Raw genomic sequence first — 19,512 nt, forward strand, 5'->3', positions numbered from 1 at the left:
GAACACCCACAGTGCAGGAAGCCTGGCTCTTTTGCTTGTTTCAAAGGTGGGGATGGGTAAGCAGGGACACACTAGAAGCCTGAGGCCTTGCCTCACCAAGCACCTGTCAGACCTTTCAGGACTTCCCTACAAATGCCCCTCCTCTCCTTTTGCTGGGATGGCTCCCAGAAAGGCACTAGTAAGATAAGACTGCCCTTGAAAGGGGGTGGAGGATAGCCTAAAATTAGCCCCTGGGCCTGATGCCTAGCCTTTAGGCAGTGTTGTTAACAGTGGAAACCAAGGACCCTGCCTGCTTAGGCCTCAGGGCAAATAGGGGTTCACTGTGGAAGGGAAATCAGGGCCCAGTGCTTTGCAGAGGGGCAGCAGCTGGCAGCAACTCCAGGCAGCCTGGCCTCAGGCCGAAGCCCAGTGAGTATCTGGAGCCTAGAACCCAATGATGCTGCCAGGGAGGAATGAACCCTTAGGGTTGCAGGCCTGTGGACCTGTAATCACCACCCTTCATAGGTTTTTCTTACTGGATCTAGTTTCCGGGGGTGCTTGGGAGATTGGTAGGGAAATCTGCCCACACAGGGAAGGAGGGTTATGATAATGGCTTCCTGCTATATCTGTCCCAGGAGGGTGTGTGTGCCAAGGCTCTGGGGTCCAAATGGACCTTCAAGAATGAAGGAAATTGTGGTTATACAATATAGGGAAGGTAAGGATTTGTCTTTGTGTCCCTGTGTGTTATTTGTCTGTATTGTGAGGTGCATCTGGCTGGACTCAAAGGCAGAAGGGCAGAGCTCCTCAGGTTGTGGGGAGGAAGGTAAAGCTTAAAAATAATCTACTAATGCCTAGAGGACTGTTTTAGGGCCCACTGAAACCAACCACTTCCCTGTAGTTCTTAACACATATTTATAGACCCACAAGAGGGCCTTAGATAGAATTTAAAGGGTACAAAAACATGGTTGAAACAATTACTTTTTTTTACCTCTAATCTCTAACTGAAATTTACCATATCCTTTCAAGGATGAGCAGACAGCAAATGGCAGTAGTATTACCAGTTCCTATAACTTGGTCACCAGAAGAAATCATATTTCATATCATATTACACTTGTGGACGAGATCTGAAAATGTCATTTATTCTCATCATCACTTAGAAATTATTAATAGATCTTGGTATTTAATGTGTTAATAAAGAACATTTATTACTATATCATACAGTTTTAAAAATAGCTGTATTTAAACATAATTGGTTTCCTTTAATCTTATATATTTTATTTTATGTATTGAAAACCATTCTGAGAGGGGATAAGAGACTTAACCAAATTTCCATAGAGGTCAATGTCACACAAAAAGGCTTAAAACCCCTGCCCTTTGGGGATCAGGAAGGGGATCCTTGCATAGAATGGTCACATAATAACTCTTAGCTTAATAACCACAGCAAGGTGAAGTTAGACAATAGACTAATTAGATTTTCTTATCCTATCTAATAAGGCACAATTCACTCAAGTTCCCAAGTCAGTGGGTCCATGACTTGATCACCCTATGGAGGCTTATTAGATGGGTCCTACTGTGGACTCCTGGTATGACCTTTGGGAGAGCTTCAGCATTTCCTTCCATACTCCCTGCCCTCTTCATCTCCCTGGAACCAGCCTCCCCTTCCACCAAATAGTAAGGGAATCCCTATTGGCTGTCAGAAGAAATGATCTGTAAAGAAATCTTCCATGACTGAAGTCCCTGGAATTCAGCATGATCCTCAAAACTGAGGATTCTGGGAACTGCTGTATAACTCTACTTAAGGCAAGGGAAAGAGGTATGTGTTTGTTTTTCAAGTTGCAATAGAAAGAACAGGATGGACAGTAGGGAAACATGTATCTATTTCTGGCTCTGCTATTTCCTTGATGTAAGGTACCTGGCAAATCCCTTCCCTCTCAGACTTTGGTTTTCTTCATCCACAAAATGGGGATGATATTACCTGTCCCACTATGTGAAATAGCTTTGAAAAGCACAAGATTATAGGTGTGTTCTGGGATCTCGCTTATGAGACAATTGACAATAATAGCCATGTGACCTTAGAAAAAAGTCCCTGCTCACCTCTGAGCCTTGGGTTTTCTATCTCTAAATTAAGGGAATTAAATGATTTGATGCATTCCAGCTCTCAGGTTATAGGACTTTAAGTAAGGGAGCAATAGTAGAAAAGGGAGGCCTAGGTAATAATAATCACTTGGTATTACAATTACTGAGTTACTGACTACTATATTCAGGTGATATTCTAACACTTAACTCATTTAATTATTAATTTAATTATTAACTTACTTAATCCTAACAATAACCCGCTGAAGCAGGTACTACTATCATCTTCTCTTTACAGATGAAGAAGTAGGCACAGAGAGATTAAGTGATCTGCTCTAGGTTACACAGCTACTAAGTAGTGTAGCTGGGATTGAAGCAGAATTCCAGACAATGCCTTACCACTACTTTATATGGCCTCTCATTCTGCAGTGGGTGTAAAACAGACCCATATAAAGGAGTTACAATACAGTGTCATGACTGCTATAGTTATATAAGAGTACAGACTCTGGAAGAACTAACCCATCAGAAGGAACTGCATGTGACAGAAAGAAGCATGACGTATATGGAGAGCCATCATTTCTTTTCCCTTATTACTGGATCATGGGGTATAAGTAGAGGAGTAGCAGGAAGTGAGCCTGGAGATGTTGACCAAGATTTGCTCATGAAGGACCTGTGAGCCAGGTTAAAGTATCTGGGCTATACTCTGAAAGAAAGTGGAACCACTAAGGGATTTAAAACGGGATTGACGCAGACAAGATTTGTATTTTTAAATGATCACTTTAGTTATAATGTGGAGAAAATATTGAGACGGAAAAACAGCTAAGAGACTACTACAACAGTTGACACAAAGAATGATAGGGGCTTAGGTAAAGCACTGGCAATGGGGATAAGTCTGAAGGGGGTGGTCTATAGAGGTCTCTAGGAAGTAAAATCCATAAGATTTGATGAGTAATTGGATGAAGTTCAGACAAAGAGATAAGAAGACTGAGATGAGTCTTGGGTTTCTGGTTTGGTTGACCAGATGGATAGTGAGAAACAGCTATGGATCAAGTTTGGTGATGATGGTGATGGTAGTGGTGGTGTGATACTACTGACTTTGAAGCACCTGAAGAAACTCAGTGAATACATACTTTTTGCTGAAAAGAGAGCTGGGGGGCTTAGAGTGATAAATTTGAAATCATCAGAATTAACATGAGAGCTGCAGCTCTGGGACTGGAAAGAAGAGGATCAAGGAAAGAACAAAGGGGAGCATAATTATTTCAGGGTAGAACATAGGGGAGAAAAATCAGGAGAGTGTGCTGGTCAGGAAGCCAAGGGAGGAGTATGTAGGAGAAAGTGGTCAGTGGGAACAGATGTACCAGGAAGGTCACAGACAGAAAGATCTGAGAAGCAGCCAGAAGATTTAACCACAAGGATGACTTTTAAAGAACTATCTCAGTGTGTGATTGAGGAAGGGTGACTGCAGAGGGTGAAGAAATGAATGGGAGATAGGGAAGTAGATGGTAGACAACTTTTTGGATATGTCCAGTGAAAAGAGAGAGATGAAGAGAAAAGTAGCTAGAGTGAAGATGAAGAGTGAGATGATAAAAGTGTTTGTTTCCTAAGATGGTTGAGGGGAAGGAGCCATTGAGGAGGTTGAAGGGGCAGAGAGAGGAAACTCACCTTTAAAGACCTAATATATGGTAGCTTTTTCCCTCTGAACAGCCCCATGAAGCAGGGACTATCATTTCTGTCTTGTAGATGAGGAAACTGAGCCCCAAAGAAGGGAAGAGATTTGCCCAAGTCTTCTTAGCTAGGAACTAGGGGTGCTCAGTTGCAAACTTAAGTCTGTCTGATTTCTAAAACCCTTTATTTATTATTGCATACCTCAAATGCATAAATAATAAGATCATATATGGAGTTGATGCTAGTGGGTGAGAAGGGGCCTAAAGTTGAGGGAGACCCCACCCACCCACCTCACAGTTTTTTTCTATGAGGTATGTACCTGAGGTCCCAGGCTAACAAAGAGGGGTGGAGATAGACAGTGAATAAAAGGAGGTATGTGGCCCTGAGACCATGGCTGCAGGGTATGGGAGAGTAGGGAGACTTGAGCTCTGAAAAACCTACCAGTTTACCCTGATGACATTACAAACTGAGGTGGGTGACTGGCTTTGGAGCACTAGGAACAGGACAGGTAAGGTCAAGCGGTTAAGTCAGTTATTGGGCCATGGATAATTTTATAAAGCCTGGGGATAATGGTGAGAGGAGAGTTGAGGGTTGAGGCAAGGGTTCTAAACTGGGTGGGGCAGAGATGATGGGAAAAGGTTTGACCTAAAGGGATAGGGAATCCATGGGTTCCAAGGAGGTGCTGGGAATCAAAGGGACTTCTGTATTGAAGTGGTCCTGGGGAATAAACCAGTTGTCCACCAAAGAGGACTTGCCCTGGAAATGACTATTTCCTGCCATCTCTTTGATTTCATTTTACTTGAAATGTTCTTTGTAATGTCACCTCTTTATTTAATCAGTAGATGTCATTCAACATCCATTTCCTGTGTAACTCTGTTGCCTAAGCATAAGGCGCGAGTCTGAGGGGAGGTCACGTATAAAGGACTGTGAGGAGGTTGAACTTCATCTAAAAGGCTGACAGGTGGAATTGAGGGCCTGCCCCATGAGACTAATGTCAGAATGCTTAGGGATGATAACTTGACACCACAAAACAACATTCTGCTGACCTAGCAACTGCCAGACCAGAGCCACCTCATTAGTCCACACATTCTGAACTAAGGAAGTTGCCTCTACCAAATTCCCAGTCGTGATATAGGTGGAGTTTATACATTGAAGCACAGATAAATGCAAATGTAGTGTGAAAGTTCATAGCTAAAGTCTAGTTGTGATCCTTTGGAATCCCTGAGCAAGAGGAGGAGATTAGGGAAGGCTTCCCAGAAAGTAGGAGTTTGAAGGTCAAGCAGAACAGCATATGCAAAGTCACCAAGCTGTGAAATGGCCTGATGTTTTGGAAACCATCTCTGAGCCCTAAAATGAGATGGAGTAGGAATTGGAAGAATGGGGCCCATCAGTGAAGAGCCTGATGGTAAAGGGTGGGGGGCAAGGGCTGGCATCCAGGCTTTTTGATGTGGGCCCTCAATCTTCCCCCAATATTTGTCACCCACAGACCTGGCATATCCTCCTGCTCATAATTAGAATAGTTCTGCTCCAATCAATCAAGATGAACCTCATGGACATCACCAAGATTTTCTCCCTCCTGCAGCCTGACAAGGAGGAGGAGGACACCGACATGGGGGAGAAGCAGGCTCTCAATCAAGCAGTGTATGACAACGACTCTTATACCTTGGACCAGCTTTTGTGCCAGGAGCGTTATAAACGTTTCATCAACAGTAGAAGTGGCTGGGGTGTTCCTGGGACACCCTTGCGCTTGGCTGCTTCTTATGGCCACCTCAGGTGTTTGCAGGTCCTCCTGGCACATGGTGCTGATGTTGACAGTTTGGATGTCAAGGCACAGACGCCACTTTTCACTGCTGTCAGTCATGGCCATCTGGACTGTGTGCGTGTGCTTTTGGAAGCTGGTGCCTGTCCTGGTGGTAGCATCTACAACAACTGTTCTCCCGTACTCACAGCTGCCCGTGATGGTGCTGCTGCCATACTTCAGGAACTCCTGGGCCATGGTGCAGAGGCCAATGTCAAAGCTAAACTACCAGTCTGGGCATCAAACATAGCTTCATGTTCTGGCCCCCTCTATTTGGCTGCAGTCTATGGGCACCTTGACTGTTTTCGCCTGCTTTTGCTCCATGGGGCAGACCCCAACTACAACTGTACTGACCAGCGCCTATTGGCTCGTGTCCCACGGCCCCGCACCCTCCTCGAAATCTGTCTCCACCATAATTGTGAACCAGAGTACATCCAGCTGTTAATTGATTTTGGTGCTAACATCTACCTTCCATCTCTCTCCCTGGACCTGAACTTGCAAGATGATAAAGGCACTGCATTGTTGCTACAGGCCCGAGGTGAGTTTCAAACAGCTCAGCTCTATGGACCTTCTGGCTTTGAGGTCCAAGGGCCACAAATCACCCCCCAAGCCAATCCTCCTAGGATGATTTGGAGAAACTACCATCTTCCTCCCTCTCCTAGGACCCCAGTGGAGAAAAGTTACAGATTCCTTATTAGGAAAGGGATCACTAAGATAAGGTGGGGGATAGCACTAGCAGAATTTCTGGTTCTGGCTCTGCCAATGACTGTTTTGTGGCCTTGAGCATGCCCTATCTAGGCCTCAGTGTGTTCCCATTGGCACCATGCATTGAGGACAGAGTTGGGGGAGGATTTCTTAGAAGGGAGAAAGCAATTAGGGCTGCAGGAGCCAGGGCAGGGTGGATGCAGGCTTGGATGGGAGAATTGCACTGAGAATTGCTTCTTATGACCTGTTTCTCCTTGTAGCCACTCCACGGTCACTACTATCACAGGCCCGTTTAGTCATCCGCAGAGCTCTGCGCCAGGCCAGCCAACCACAAGCCATCGACCAGCTGGATATTCCCCCTGTGTTGATTAGCTACCTCAAACACCAACTGTAACCTTGCAGCCTTACCAGAAACCCACAATGCCTACAAAAACCACCTGGGGATCCAGGTAGCTGGAGGACACTACAGCTCCACCTATTCACCTGGAGCTGCTGTCCTGTATTATCCTCCACAATAAGATACTCATCAAAATAAATCCTGGTGGCTGCTCTCCTGTATTATCCTCCACAATAAAATCCTCATCAAAATAAATCCTGGTGGCTGCTATGACTGCTATGTGTGTGGGGGAGGGAGATTCACTGGGGAAAGGGGTCTGGTTGGCCAAGGGTAAAGATGGTAATTATCTGGCATTTGACAGGCATAGGAGTCCTGGCCACTGAAAGAGAAAAAAAAAAAAGTAACCCAATGGCTTATACTTCCTTCAAGATTCTCAAGGAAATTTAGAACTGTGTTGTCCTTAGAAACAAGGTCCTGAAGAATTCAAGTGGATGGAAGAGTAGCATCTGCTTGCTAAGCCTTGTACCTCCATTCACTTCTTTGGCTGCTACAAGGAACCCTTTCTGGGGCTGTCACCAAACCCCCTATTCCTCCGAGTCAAGTAACTAAGAATCCTCCCATTCATTCACCTTTAATCATAGACTGCATTCCCACTAGTCCAGTTTATAGTCAAGATCTAACTGGGAAAACAAACTACCAAATATTTATAGCAGATAATTTAAAGCAGATAAGAAATATGTTACATAGTGGATAGGTTGAGAAGCCAAGCAGGACAAGAATGTAACCCAGAGATTAGTTACAGCAGGATGCCAACACCATCCCTCCTCTGAAGGGGTGAAGGAAGAGGTACGGTCCGAGTTCAGGGACAGAGGTCACCTGATGGAAAGCAGAATCATAGGCTTGTCCATGGGTGCTAGAACCATAGAAGAAATACACTGTTCAAATCAGAAGAAAGGAAGAAATACCCTCCCCTTTTCCTCATTGCTGCCCTTCAGTCTGTCTCCAATGTCACTCTCATTGGGGGAACCTAGAAGTCAACTAATATGAGAGCCTGGGAAATACAGCCTAGAGGGGTCAGTACCCTTGATGCATAAGGCAGAACAAGGAAGGTGAAGAATAGAGGGGTAGTGGGAAAGAGTGGTATGATCTGAGCCATGAGCTGGGATCACACAGTAGAATTGGAAGTATATTGACATTGGGAGCCACAGAAGAGCCACTGCAGAGACACCACAGAGGCACAAAAGATAGAGGCTAAATACCATGGTTTCTCCATTTTTTCTAATCTCTCACCCAGTGCCTCATTGAACCCAGCCAGATGATTAATGGAGGGGCCTGGGAAATGCATCCTACAATGGTCAGTCCCCCCATGATGTGGAGAAGAACAGGAGAAGGAGGCAGACATGCCCTGGACCAGCACAGATAACCACCAAAATTCAGATCTAGGCATCTACAGTACTCTTTCTCTTGCACAACTGTGGGTGGGGATGTGGACAAATAGTGCAAGAGACACAAGATGAAGGAGTGGAGGAGGAGAACCCAGATAATCTTTAGATGTTTAGAGCTCTTCCTAGGAGCTGCCTTGACAGTCCCTCTACATCATGATCTCCTATTATGAGGAAATGGAGGCAGGGAATAAGGTCTTAAGCTGACTTGCCTCTCCCCTCCTTACCTCCCCCACTCTCCCTAGTTCCTAGTGCCGGAGAGACTTTAGGAAGGAAGGTAAGAAAATTGAACATCTATCTCCACAATCCTGTTCCACTCAGCTTCCAGACTTTCATTCTTGTTTTGGGGAGTAATGCAACTGTTTATCTATAAGGAGCAAAAGAACTGAAGGACTTAGCTGTAAGCACAGACAGAGGGCTTCAGGGAAGACAGCCCTAGCTCTTTTCTACCTTTCTTTCAATCTGGGCTCCTGAGGAATGAACTGTCCAGGACCCCATGCTTGGCTCTGTCCCCCATCCCCTTAGGGCCCTTGGGGATTAGGAGTCAACTTCAGCAGCTCCATCTTCTACAGGCCCCTGGGAAAGTACATCCTTCCAAATGGGGCCTGGCCAGGGTGGCCTCTCCTGTGGCATCTGGGACATGGATTCTCTGGCTGACCCATGAAAGCATGTAGATACTCTGGGCATTTCAAAAAGAATTGCATTTGAGAAGGATGTAAAAGCATACCAAATTCTAGGCAGAAAAGAAGGGCTGGAACTCAGATGAGCAGACTGAAAACCTGACAAAGTCAAGGTCCCATATTGTCCCAGCTCTCCAGACTGCCCCTAGCTGTTATTTTTCCAGTTGCCTGTGTTGCAGGTGAGCAGAGACAACTTCAAGGCCTGTGCCATACCCTCCCCAGGCCTGACCATTCCCATTTGGACAACAGGCTAGGGGTTGGAATGGGTCATCTCAAATTCTGATGATAAATCTTCTGAGGTAACTTTCACTAAGAGGTATGAGGAGGAGGAGGCAGCAGAGATAATGTGTCTGTTCCTGGAGTGAAATCCCCCCTTGGCCTTTAGTTTCTTGTTGGAATTGGCCCCAGGTGATAACCTAGTCTCCTTACCGCCACCACACTCCCACTTCCCCTGACAACAACCACCAGTTTCCAAGAAGCCATATCTTAACCCTTTCAGGAGATCTAGGCCACTTCCCTCCCTTCTTCCCTCCCTCTTTACCTCTTTATCTTCTTTCCTTCCTGACATTGTCATGAATCTGGGGCTGGCTCAGCTCTGCACTTGCAGTTTGTGTTCTCTCCTGCAATGTGAAAATTCTTTTGCTTTATTCAGAAAGGTGGACCTCAAAGACTAGATCCAAAGTAGAAAATGGCCCACTGGACTTCAGACACCAGAGAGGTCCCCTTCAGTTGCTAACAGGGAAAGTCTGATGGAAGAGGTTGTACTTGATCTTGGCCTTGAATGGTGGAAAGAGTTTTAATCAGTAGAGAGGAAAGAAAGGTAGGAGTGGAGGGAACTCTGTGAGCAAAGATATAGAAATAGGAAAAAGCAGGCCAGTTGTTTGGCTAACCAGTTTAGTTTGGTTTGAGTTCAATGTATTTGAACAAGGGTTAGGCTGGGAACTAGACTGGAGAGGGCCCTGAATACTCTGGTATTTTGGACTTAAAGATTTCAATTCTTAGAACAGGGTATGCACAGTCATAGGAATGACTTGTTGCATGTATGGAGAACATGTTCCCTGATTTCCCAGGGAAAATCTGGCATCATTATATTTTTAAATTGAGATATAATTGACACATAACATTTTATTAGTTTCAGATGTACAACATTGCTTCAATATTTGTATATATTATGAAATGATCACCACAACGTCTAGTTAACATCCATAACCATACATAGTTACAAAATCTTTTTTTATGATGAGAACTTCTAAGATCTACTCTCTTAGCAACTTCCAAACATGCAATACAGTATAATTAACTATAGTCACTATGGTGTACATTATATTTCCCCATGAATTATTTATTTTATAAATGGAAGTTTGTACCTTTGGATCTCTTCACCCTTTTCAACCAACCCCCACCTCCCACTTCTGGAAACAACCAATCTTTCCTCTGTACCCTATAAGTTCATTAAAAAAATTAGTTTCTACATATAAGGGAGATCATATGATATTTGTCTTTTTGTGTCTGACTTATTTTACTTAACATAATGCCTTCAAGGTTGCTTCAAATAGCAATATTTCATTCTTCTTTATAGCTGAATTCAGCTATATGTGTTTGTGTGTGTGTGTGTATAATCACATTTTCTTTATTCATCCATCAATGGACACTTAGGTTTCTTCCATGTTTTGACTATTGTAAATAATGCTGCAGTGAACATGGGGGTGCATATATCTTTTCAAGTTTGTGTTTTCTTTTTCTTTGGATGCTCAGAATTGCAATTTCTGGATCATATGTAGTTGTATTTTTAGTTTTTTGTGGAAACTCCATACCATTTTCCATAGTGGCCACAGCATTTACTCACCAACAGTGCATAAGAGTTCCCTTTTCTCTACATCTTTACCAACACTTGTTATTTCTTGCCTTTTTTATAATAGCCATTCTAACAAGGTGTGAGGTGATATCTCATTTTTTTAATTTAAATTCAATTAGTCAAGGTATAGTTTGGTTTTGATTTTCATTTCCCTGATGATTGATGTTGAGCACCTTTTCATGTACCTCTTGGCCATCTGTATGTTTTCTTTTTTTAAATTTAATTTAATTTTTTCCCCTGTGTATTTTTTTTATTATGTTCAATTAGCTGTCATTAGTTTTTGACGTAGTGTTCAATGATTCATTAGTTGCATATAACACCCAGTGCTCATCACATCACGTGTCCTCCTTAATGCCCATCACCAAGTTACCCCATCCCCCCACCCACCTCCCTTTCTGCAACTCTCAGTTTGTTTCCTGGAGTCGAGAGTCTCATATCGGAAGGGAAGGAAAACTGAAGGGGAAGAAATAAGAGAGGGAGACAAACCATATGAGACTCTGACCATTTTTTAATGATTTTTTTGTGTGGGGTTTTTGTTGTTGTTGTTTCCTATTGAGTTGTATGAGTCCTTTATATATTTTGGCTATTAACCCTTTATCAGTTATACGACTTACAGGTATTTTCTCCCATCTACTAAGTTGACTTTTCATTTTGTTGATGGCTTCCTTTGCTGTGCAGAAGCTTTTTAGTTTGATGTAGTCCCACTTACTTATTTTTGTTTTTGTTGACTTTGCTTTTGGTGTCAAATCCAAAAGAGTCATTGCCAAGACTTCTGTCAAGGAGCTTACTGCCCATGTTTTCTTCTAGGATTTTTATGGTTTTAGGTCTTATATTCAAGTCTTTAATCCATATTGTGCTAATTTTTGTGTATAGTGTAAGATAGTGGTCTAGTTTCACTCTTTTGTTAGTGGCTGTCCAGTTTTCCCAACACCATTTATTAAAGAAACTGTCCTTTCCCCATTTTATAACTTGGCTCTTTTGTCATAAATTAATTGACCATATATTCCTGGATTTGTTCTGGCAGCATTAATTTAGCCATCCTCTTGTAAGCGCAGAGCATTTGACTGCTTACACATTATTTGTGTACTCATCACTTCATTTGCTTCTAGAATACTTCCTGAGCTACCTGGGGAAATCCTGGTCTTCCAAAGTCAAGCAATCATTCAAGAAGAATGACCATTGGCTTCATCCTGGCACCTTCTAAGCTCTATCCATCAGTAGTCACAGAAGACATTAGCTTCCAGACACTAGTCTATTTGATAGCTCCTACTTTGCCAGTTTCCTCCTAGCACAGACTGCCTTCTCCCAATAGAAAAGCAGAGACTGGGCTGATGGCAGGGTCTGGTCCAGTGGCCAGTTCATCTGCAGTTCCTTTACCTCCTTGACTCTTACAACACCATATAACCTCCATTTTACCCCTACTCCCCTGGCCTCACCTGGAAATGCAGGTCCTCCTTTCCAGTCAGAACTGTCTGCTTTTCCAGAAGTGACATTCCTGGAACCCTATGGTTTGACCCCACAAACTCTCCCATTCTTTCACTCAATAAAGATTTATTGAGATCTCATATGTGCCAGGCTCTGAGTTTCAGGTACCACATGATTTCCTACTTTCTCTCCATTTGCCCCTCTCCCTTGTCTTCATGTCCTTCCCTGTCCATCTTTGATTCTGTGTTCATTCAATCACTTCAATCTCTCACCCAGTACCAAATTAACTTTGGATCAAGCCATCATGCTGTTCTAAGCCTGGGCTGGTGAACACCATAGAAGAAATAAAAGTTAAGTAATCATCATAGAAATCCAAAGAGTTAATATACATTGAACACTTACTATGTGCCAAGCAGTGTGCTCAGTAATTGCTAAGCATGGATTAACTTATTTAATTCAATGACCTTATTTTACTCATGTCCACTTTGTAGATGAAGAAACTGAGGCATAGTAAAGTAACTTGCTCAAGGTTACAGCAGGATCTCATGAAACTGAGTGAGATCACAGTACATTCCTGGATGACAAGCCAGCTAGGCCTTTATCAACTTGCCCATTCTCTGTTGTCACTATTTCAAACCTTGCCCAATATTAACAAGCTTCCTTGAACCTACTGCTTTTCCTCTCACTTTGTGGACTATATCTCCCACTTCTCAGAGCACCTAGAGGCATGACATCTTCAACTTGTCATTACAATAGACTCTACTGCATCCACCCATCCTTCCCTCTTATCTTGGTCCCTCCTCCCCATCAAGGCCAACTCATCTCTAGGGGCTCTGGATCCCATCCCCCACCTCTATCCAGGGCCTCCTACCTATCAATTATCCTGTCTTCTGTATCTCCAACTTGATTGGTTTTTCCCCTAATCATATAAGTAAACTCACATCCTTCCATCTTGTAAAAACAAATCTGGACTCCAGTGTCCCCTTTAGCCACCATCTCAATAGAAGCCAAACTTCTGGAACAAGAAGGCTACATACATTCTCCCTTTCCTTGCAGACCATTCTCTTGACACTCCACTATAGTCTGGTGTACACCCTCAACCCTGCTCCACAATGGCCTTGCCCACATCATCAGTGACTTCCCAGATAAACATACAAGGTCATCGGGCGCCTGGGTGGCTCAGTTGGTTAAGTGACTGCCTTCAGCTCAGGTCGTGATCCTGGAGTCCCAGGATCGAGTCCCACATCAGGCTCCCTGCTCAGCAGGGAGTCTGCTTCTCCCTCTGACCCTCCCCCTTCTCCTGCTCTCTCTCACTCATTCTCTCTCCAATAAATAAATAAAATCTTTAAAAAAAAACAAAAACAAAAAACATACAAGGTCATCTTTTCTACCTTTGTCTTGCTGGACTTCTGTGCAGCATCTGACACATGCACTCTTAGTAATACCATTTTCCATAAAATCCCCATGTCTTCCTTGGCTTCCGAGAGACCCAGCTCTCCTGGCTCTGGTCTCATCTTGTCAATTACTTCCTCTCAGGGCTTTGTGAGCTCCTGTTCCTTACTCCTCTCTTTCTCTTACACCCTTCATCTAAGGTGCCATCACCAAGTCTGGCCAGTTCTATCTTCCAAATGCATCCAAAGTTTAACTACTTATCATTTCACTGCCTCCACCCTGGTCTGGGCCACCATTGCCTCTCACCTACATCACTGTAAGAGCTTCTTCACCTCACTGCTTCCTTCCTTGCTATTACAGCTCCCTGGACATTTCACTAAGACCATGCCACTCCTCAGCTCAAAATCCTGCAAAGTCTAAAGTCTTTAAAATGACTCATAAATCCATAGCCATCTGTTTCCCATGTCCTTTCTGACCCCCTCTCCTACCAATTTCCCCCCACACTTACTCTGCTGTAGCTGCACTGGTTGCCTTGTTCCTCTAACATTACAGTATGTTCCCACTTCAGGGTCTTTTTAGTTGCTGTTCCTTTTGCCTAGGATTCTCTTTCTCTAGATATTCTCATAGTTTGCTCCCTCAGTTTCCTCAGATCTTTGCTTGAATGTCACCTTTTTGGTAAGGCCTATCCCAACTGCCTTTTTTAAAATAGCATCCTCCCACCAATGCTTCCTGTACTCCTTTCTTGCTCTATTTTTCTCCATAACATTTATTGCCATCTGATATACTACATATTTTACTTAAATATTTTGTTCATTGTCAGCCTTCATAGAGATTTCATTATCATGATGGGAAACAGACAATTAAAAATTGACAATAAATTTCATTCCTTTTATTCTTTTTTATAGTTAATTTTGTATTAAAGTATAATTAGCATGCAGCATTATATTAGTTTCAAGTGTACAATATAATGATTCAACAATTCTATATATTACTAAGTGCTCATCACAGTAAGTGTACTCTTAAAACATGGATGGACCTACAGAGTATTATGCTAAGTAAAATAAGTCAGACAAAGACAAATACCATATGATTTCACTTATATATAAAATCTAAAAAAAACCCCACATGAATAAACAAAATAAAACAGAAACAGACTCATAAATATAGAGAAAAAACTGGTAGTTGCCAGAGGGTGGAGGGTTAGGGGATGAGTGAAATAGGTGAAGGGGATTAAGAGGTACAAACTTCCATTTATAAAATAAATAAGTCATGGGGATGACTTACAGCATAAGGAATATAGTCAATAATATTGTAATAACTTTGATGACAGACAGTAACTAGATTTATCGTCATGATCATTTATTGTGATGATCATGTATATAAATTCAAAATACTATGTTGTGCACCTGAAATTAATATAACACTGTATGTCAACTATATTTCAATTAGAAAAAAGAAAAAAAATGAATTTCTTATTAATAAACTGCTTCAGAGCTTTGGGAAAAATAAAAAATAAAAACTGACAAAAATAAATAACAATAAAAACTCATATGCCAGGAGGTGATATATGTTATGGGTAAGAAAAAAAGGCCAATTAAGGGATTGGAGAGTGAAGGGGGTAGAAATGGAGATTGCTATTTTATATCTTAAGTGTCCAGGGAAAGTCTCATTAATAAGGTGTCATTTGAGCAGACATCTGAAGGAAATGAGAAACAAACCAGGTCAGTATTCAGAGGACAAACACTGTAGACAGAGGGAACAGCAAGTACAAAGCCCTGGAGGTGGGATTTCAGACAAGTCAAACTTAGACTGTCCTAAACAGAATCATTACATTTTCTGACTGACTTATTTCACTTAGCATAATACACTCTAGTCCCATCCATGTTGTTGCATTTTCCTTAATCCCATTCCTATATTTCTCAGTTCAGTGGATGGCAACACCAACCAGTGCCTTGCCTAAGTCAGAAACTGCAGGGCATTGGTCTGATGGGTTATGTGCCTCCTGCACTACACTGGCTGCCCTAAGGCCAGAATCTGTGTCTAGTTCACCGTTATGGATGTGGCACCAAATACAGAACCTGACACAGCAGTGTTCAGAGAGTAGAAACATCACTCTGGTGGATGCTGGCAACTAAGCTTAATATTAGACCTGAAGATGCCTCATTTGACTATGTTAAACAAATATATGGTGAACATTAAGTTTGTGCTAAATTCTCTGTTGGGTGCTAAGGATACAAAGATGGCCAGAGATCCTCTGCCCTGGGAAACTTGGTCTGGCTCTGTACAATCAAAAGAAACTTCTGGGGGCGCTTACATGGCTCAGTCAGGCGTCTGCTTTTGGCTCAGGTCATGATCTTGGGGTCCTGGGATTGGGCCCTGTGTTGGGCTCCCTGCTCAGCGGGGAGTCTGCTTCTCCCTCTCCTTCTGCCCCTCCCTCCCCTGCTCACAAGCTCACTCTCTCTCTCAAATAAATAAAATTTTTAAAAAAGAAACTTGTGTATAAGAAATCATAGACTCGGGGTGCCTGGGTGGCTCAGTCATTAAGTGTCTGCCTTCGGCTCAGGTCATGATCCCAGGGTCCTGGGATCGAGCCCCACTTCAGGCTCCCTGCTCAGCGGGAAGCCTGCCTCTCCCTCTCCCACTTCCCCTGCTTGTGTTCCCTCTCTCGCTGTCTCTGTCTGTCAAATAAATAAATAAAATATTAAAAAAAAAAGAAATCATAGACTCATGTGTGTTTATATCAAAAAGTGGTTTCAAAGTCATGTAAGTTCTATAACTCTGAAGATCTGTACATTGGATCAGGAGACTAACAATAATAATAACAGCAACAGTAGCTAACATTTATTGAAGGCTTTGGATGTATCGGGTTCTGTGCTAAATACTTAAATTAAATACTTAATTCTTACCCCAGTTCTGTGACATGGGTACTATTATTATTCCCATTTTGCAGAAGAGAAAACTGAGATGCAGAGAGGTAGAATAACTTGCTCAGGTCACACCACTCCTAAGTGATGGGGCCAGCATCCCAGCTCAGGCAGTCTAGTAGCAAAGTCACTACACTATTCTGCTTGCTTCACTGAGAAGGACAAACTTAGCTAGCTGAGCCTCAGTCTTTTAGCCAGACAGTCATGGTCTTATACACTTTGGCCCCAGACCTATCTTTTTTAGCCCTAGTTTTCAGTTCTTTCTCTCCCCCTATATCAATATGCACCAGGCCCAGGTGTCCAGAATCCTAGCTCTTGCCCTCTCACATTGATGGGCTTTGAACTGGGCAGAAATCCTTTCCTCACTTTTCCGACTTGATACAATCATCAAGGTCATCCCTCCATAGAACTTTTCTCTGATGCCCCTCCCCACCCTGGGGGGAAGGAAGCTCTTCATTTACAATGCTCCAGATCACTTTTGCCAGACTTCTAGTCTAGCTTTCAGCTCCTCTCAGAACTCCATCCACTGAGTGCCCATTCTCCCAGAGTATTACCACTGTACCCCCTCTTCCCAATGCCTATCACCAGGCCTGGCATAGAGGAGGTAGCCATGGAACATTTAGTAAAGAAAGAAAGAAGCACTGTATTCATGTGGACCAGTCTGTCTACCTGAGTTTATGGAATTGCCTCCATACAGCCTGCACATCTGTTCTCATAAGCTTTTCACTGCAGCCACATGACACCAAGCAGCAGAGGTATTATCTCCATTATGTAGGTGAAGAAACTTAAGACAAGAAAATATTCTTGCTCTCCCATGACTAGCCCCTATAGTGATCAAACAAGTTGACCATGTGTCAGTCAGCATGTGGAAGTGGGGCCTGGAGGACTCCCTCTTTGAAGAAGAGTGGACCATACAAATCAGGATCTGTGCCACCCCACCACCACCCTTTCCTCCTTAATGCACATGTGTATAATCTCATACTGAGACTTAGAAATATCAGGACCAAGAAGAAGGGCACACAGCTGGGAGACATCTTTAGCATGTCAAAGACTACTTTTGTTTTTCTAAAACCCTATATCTTTTGGACCCAGGCCAATGTTCAATATCTGTCCATCCCAAGGCTAGCTGGTATGATGGAATGTTTGGCAGCTGGGAAGAGGACATGGAGGACTAGCTCCTGTGACAGGAGTAGCACAGCAGTACCTCCTTGCCTCACGATTATTTCAAGCCCACCACTTGACTGCTTTGCACAGTTCCTCTCTCCCTATTCCCACAGTGGAGACTGCCCTGGCCCTGTTTTTCCCTGGGCTCCAGATTTGGAAACTGTCTTCTTCAAATTGTAATATTTGGCCTACTTCAGAGAATCAGGGTTCTAGGTGAAACATGAACAAATGGCAGGCAACCAGAGGCACAAGGCAGTTGCAGAAGCATACGGAGGAGGTGCTAGAAAAAAGACACCTCCAAATCAGGTCCAACAAATGAGAATCAGGATTTTGCAAAGCAGGAAAGCACAGCTCCAAGGAAATATTATAGTTCAGGCATCCAGATGGGGAAACTAAAGCTAGGGAGGAGAAGGTACTTGCCCAACAAAGTCACACAATGAGCCAGTGGCTCCCAACTACCTGCCATTTACCTAGACCCAGGACCAGAATAGGAGGTCTGATGTTCAAGTTGCTCATTTTGGTTGGAGATGTATAGAATGTCATGGAAGATCATAGAACATCATGGAATATTAGAGAAAGAATTGAGTTCAACTATCAGAGTTGGAAGAGATCAAGGAGCTTGATCAATCTTATATCCTGCTTGTGGAGATGAGGTGATAGACTGTCCCAGAGAGGAAAATGGACTAGCCAAGGTCATACGGCAAATCTGAGGTAGAGCTGGAGCCAGATCCCAGCCCTAGCAAGCCATGTCATTTCCTGTGCTCCACACATGCAGAGGCAACTGTCCTCCTCTTTCCACTCTAGCAGCTGGATCTTTTCAAGGCAGACAGGAATACTCCTTTTGCAATGCAAAAATAGCAGGCATTGTTCTCTAATCTCTTCCCTCTCCTCAACTTTAATCCCCCCACCCTTTTCAGACATTCACAGAGTTTTAGGGTAGGGCCTTCTGGATATTCTTGAGCTAGTGGTAGAACTGGATTCTTTATTGCCTCAGCTCACTAGTTAGTCCTTGGCAGCCACTTACTGCCCTCAGGCTAGTTAAGACCCAAGCTCAGGCTGGCAACCTGCCACATCCCAAACACAGAAGCCAGCAAGGCTGGTACAGGCCTCCTCATTCCACCTTGACCTCCAGTCTGGGCCCAGACAAGATTTTTCTCTCAATTTCTAGACTTTTCAGGGACAGGAAACTGCACAAAGCCTGGCTTACCATGAAAAGGTTGAGGGGCCCTCTAGAGGCCTTGGAGATCCCCTCTGGTTCCATGAAAGGTGGGAAATTTGGGTGAGGGTCAAACTACAGGAACAGGTCTCTCTAGAGAAAAATGAAAGCAGCCTAGGACAGGAACCTGGGGTTCTGAATTCCAAATCTGCCCCTGTCGCTGGCAGGCTAGGTGACCTGAGGGAAGTGCCTTCCCTTCTCTGAGCAACAGCAGGCCCTTGGGTAACGGGTGCAAACTGACCTCGATGGTCCCGAAGGGCCCTGGTGTGCCTGAGAGGCCAAAGCTGGGGCATGGACGCTGCAGTTGGCTTTCCTGGCAGGTGAGTCCCCCCCTCTGCGCGGCCTGGGGGCGCGCGCCGCGGGGCCCTATCTCTACACCTAAGGTTGGGCCCAGCGAGGCGCCAAGGGGCTTTGCAGTCCCCCAGGTTCCCCAGCCTCTCCGCCCCGCCTCTCCTCGCCCTCCTCTCGCTCTGGAATAAACTGCCGGGTGGCGGCCTGGGCGCCTCAGCACGATTGCACAGCGTCCACGGAAATGGGAGTGTATGCAAAACCGAAACCGAACTCCAGGGCTCCAGCGAGCCCCAGCCGGGCGGGACCGGCCCAGCGAGCTCACTGGGTCTCCCAGCCACGATCCGCCCAGTGTGGGGGCGGGAATGGGGAGTCCCAGCGAGGGGTTCTTCACGCTCTCCGCCTCCTGCAAACACCACGCCCGCGCCTATTTGCATTTAAAGGGCAATGCACCAAGGAAAACAGTGGGCGGGGCAGGACACGCCTTCCCACCGTGGCGATTGGGCCACACTCCTGCCAATCAGGGCGCGGACGCCCCACCCTGTGGCTGTGGAGTCCGTGGGGAGGGG

At 44.2% G+C, this 19,512-nt stretch overlaps 1 protein-coding gene across 4 annotated transcripts; it reads left to right on the forward strand.

Moving 5' to 3' along the window:
- Nucleotides 1-208: 208 nt before the first annotated feature.
- ASB12 (ankyrin repeat and SOCS box containing 12) lies at nt 209-6,812 on the forward strand. 4 transcript variants are annotated; one of them, XM_081808783.1, is made up of 4 exons: nt 210-408; nt 615-694; nt 5,204-6,053; nt 6,481-6,812. In XM_081808783.1, the coding sequence occupies exons 3-4, from the start codon at nt 5,258-5,260 to the stop codon at nt 6,612-6,614; spliced, it is 930 nt and encodes a 309-aa protein (XP_081664909.1). In that variant the 5' UTR covers nt 210-408; nt 615-694; nt 5,204-5,257; the 3' UTR covers nt 6,615-6,812. The 4 variants fall into 4 exon arrangements, with proteins under 4 accessions (XP_006750352.1, XP_081664909.1, XP_030877422.1 ...); XM_006750289.3 differs by lacking the exon at nt 615-694 and having other exon boundaries at nt 209-408; XM_031021562.2 differs by having other exon boundaries at nt 210-694.
- Nucleotides 6,813-19,512: the final 12,700 nt, after the last annotated feature.

This window comes from Leptonychotes weddellii, chromosome X (genome assembly GCF_054177405.1).
Source record: "Leptonychotes weddellii isolate Sample4059 chromosome X, ASM5417740v2, whole genome shotgun sequence".
Classification (NCBI taxonomy): domain Eukaryota; kingdom Metazoa; phylum Chordata; class Mammalia; order Carnivora; family Phocidae; genus Leptonychotes; species Leptonychotes weddellii.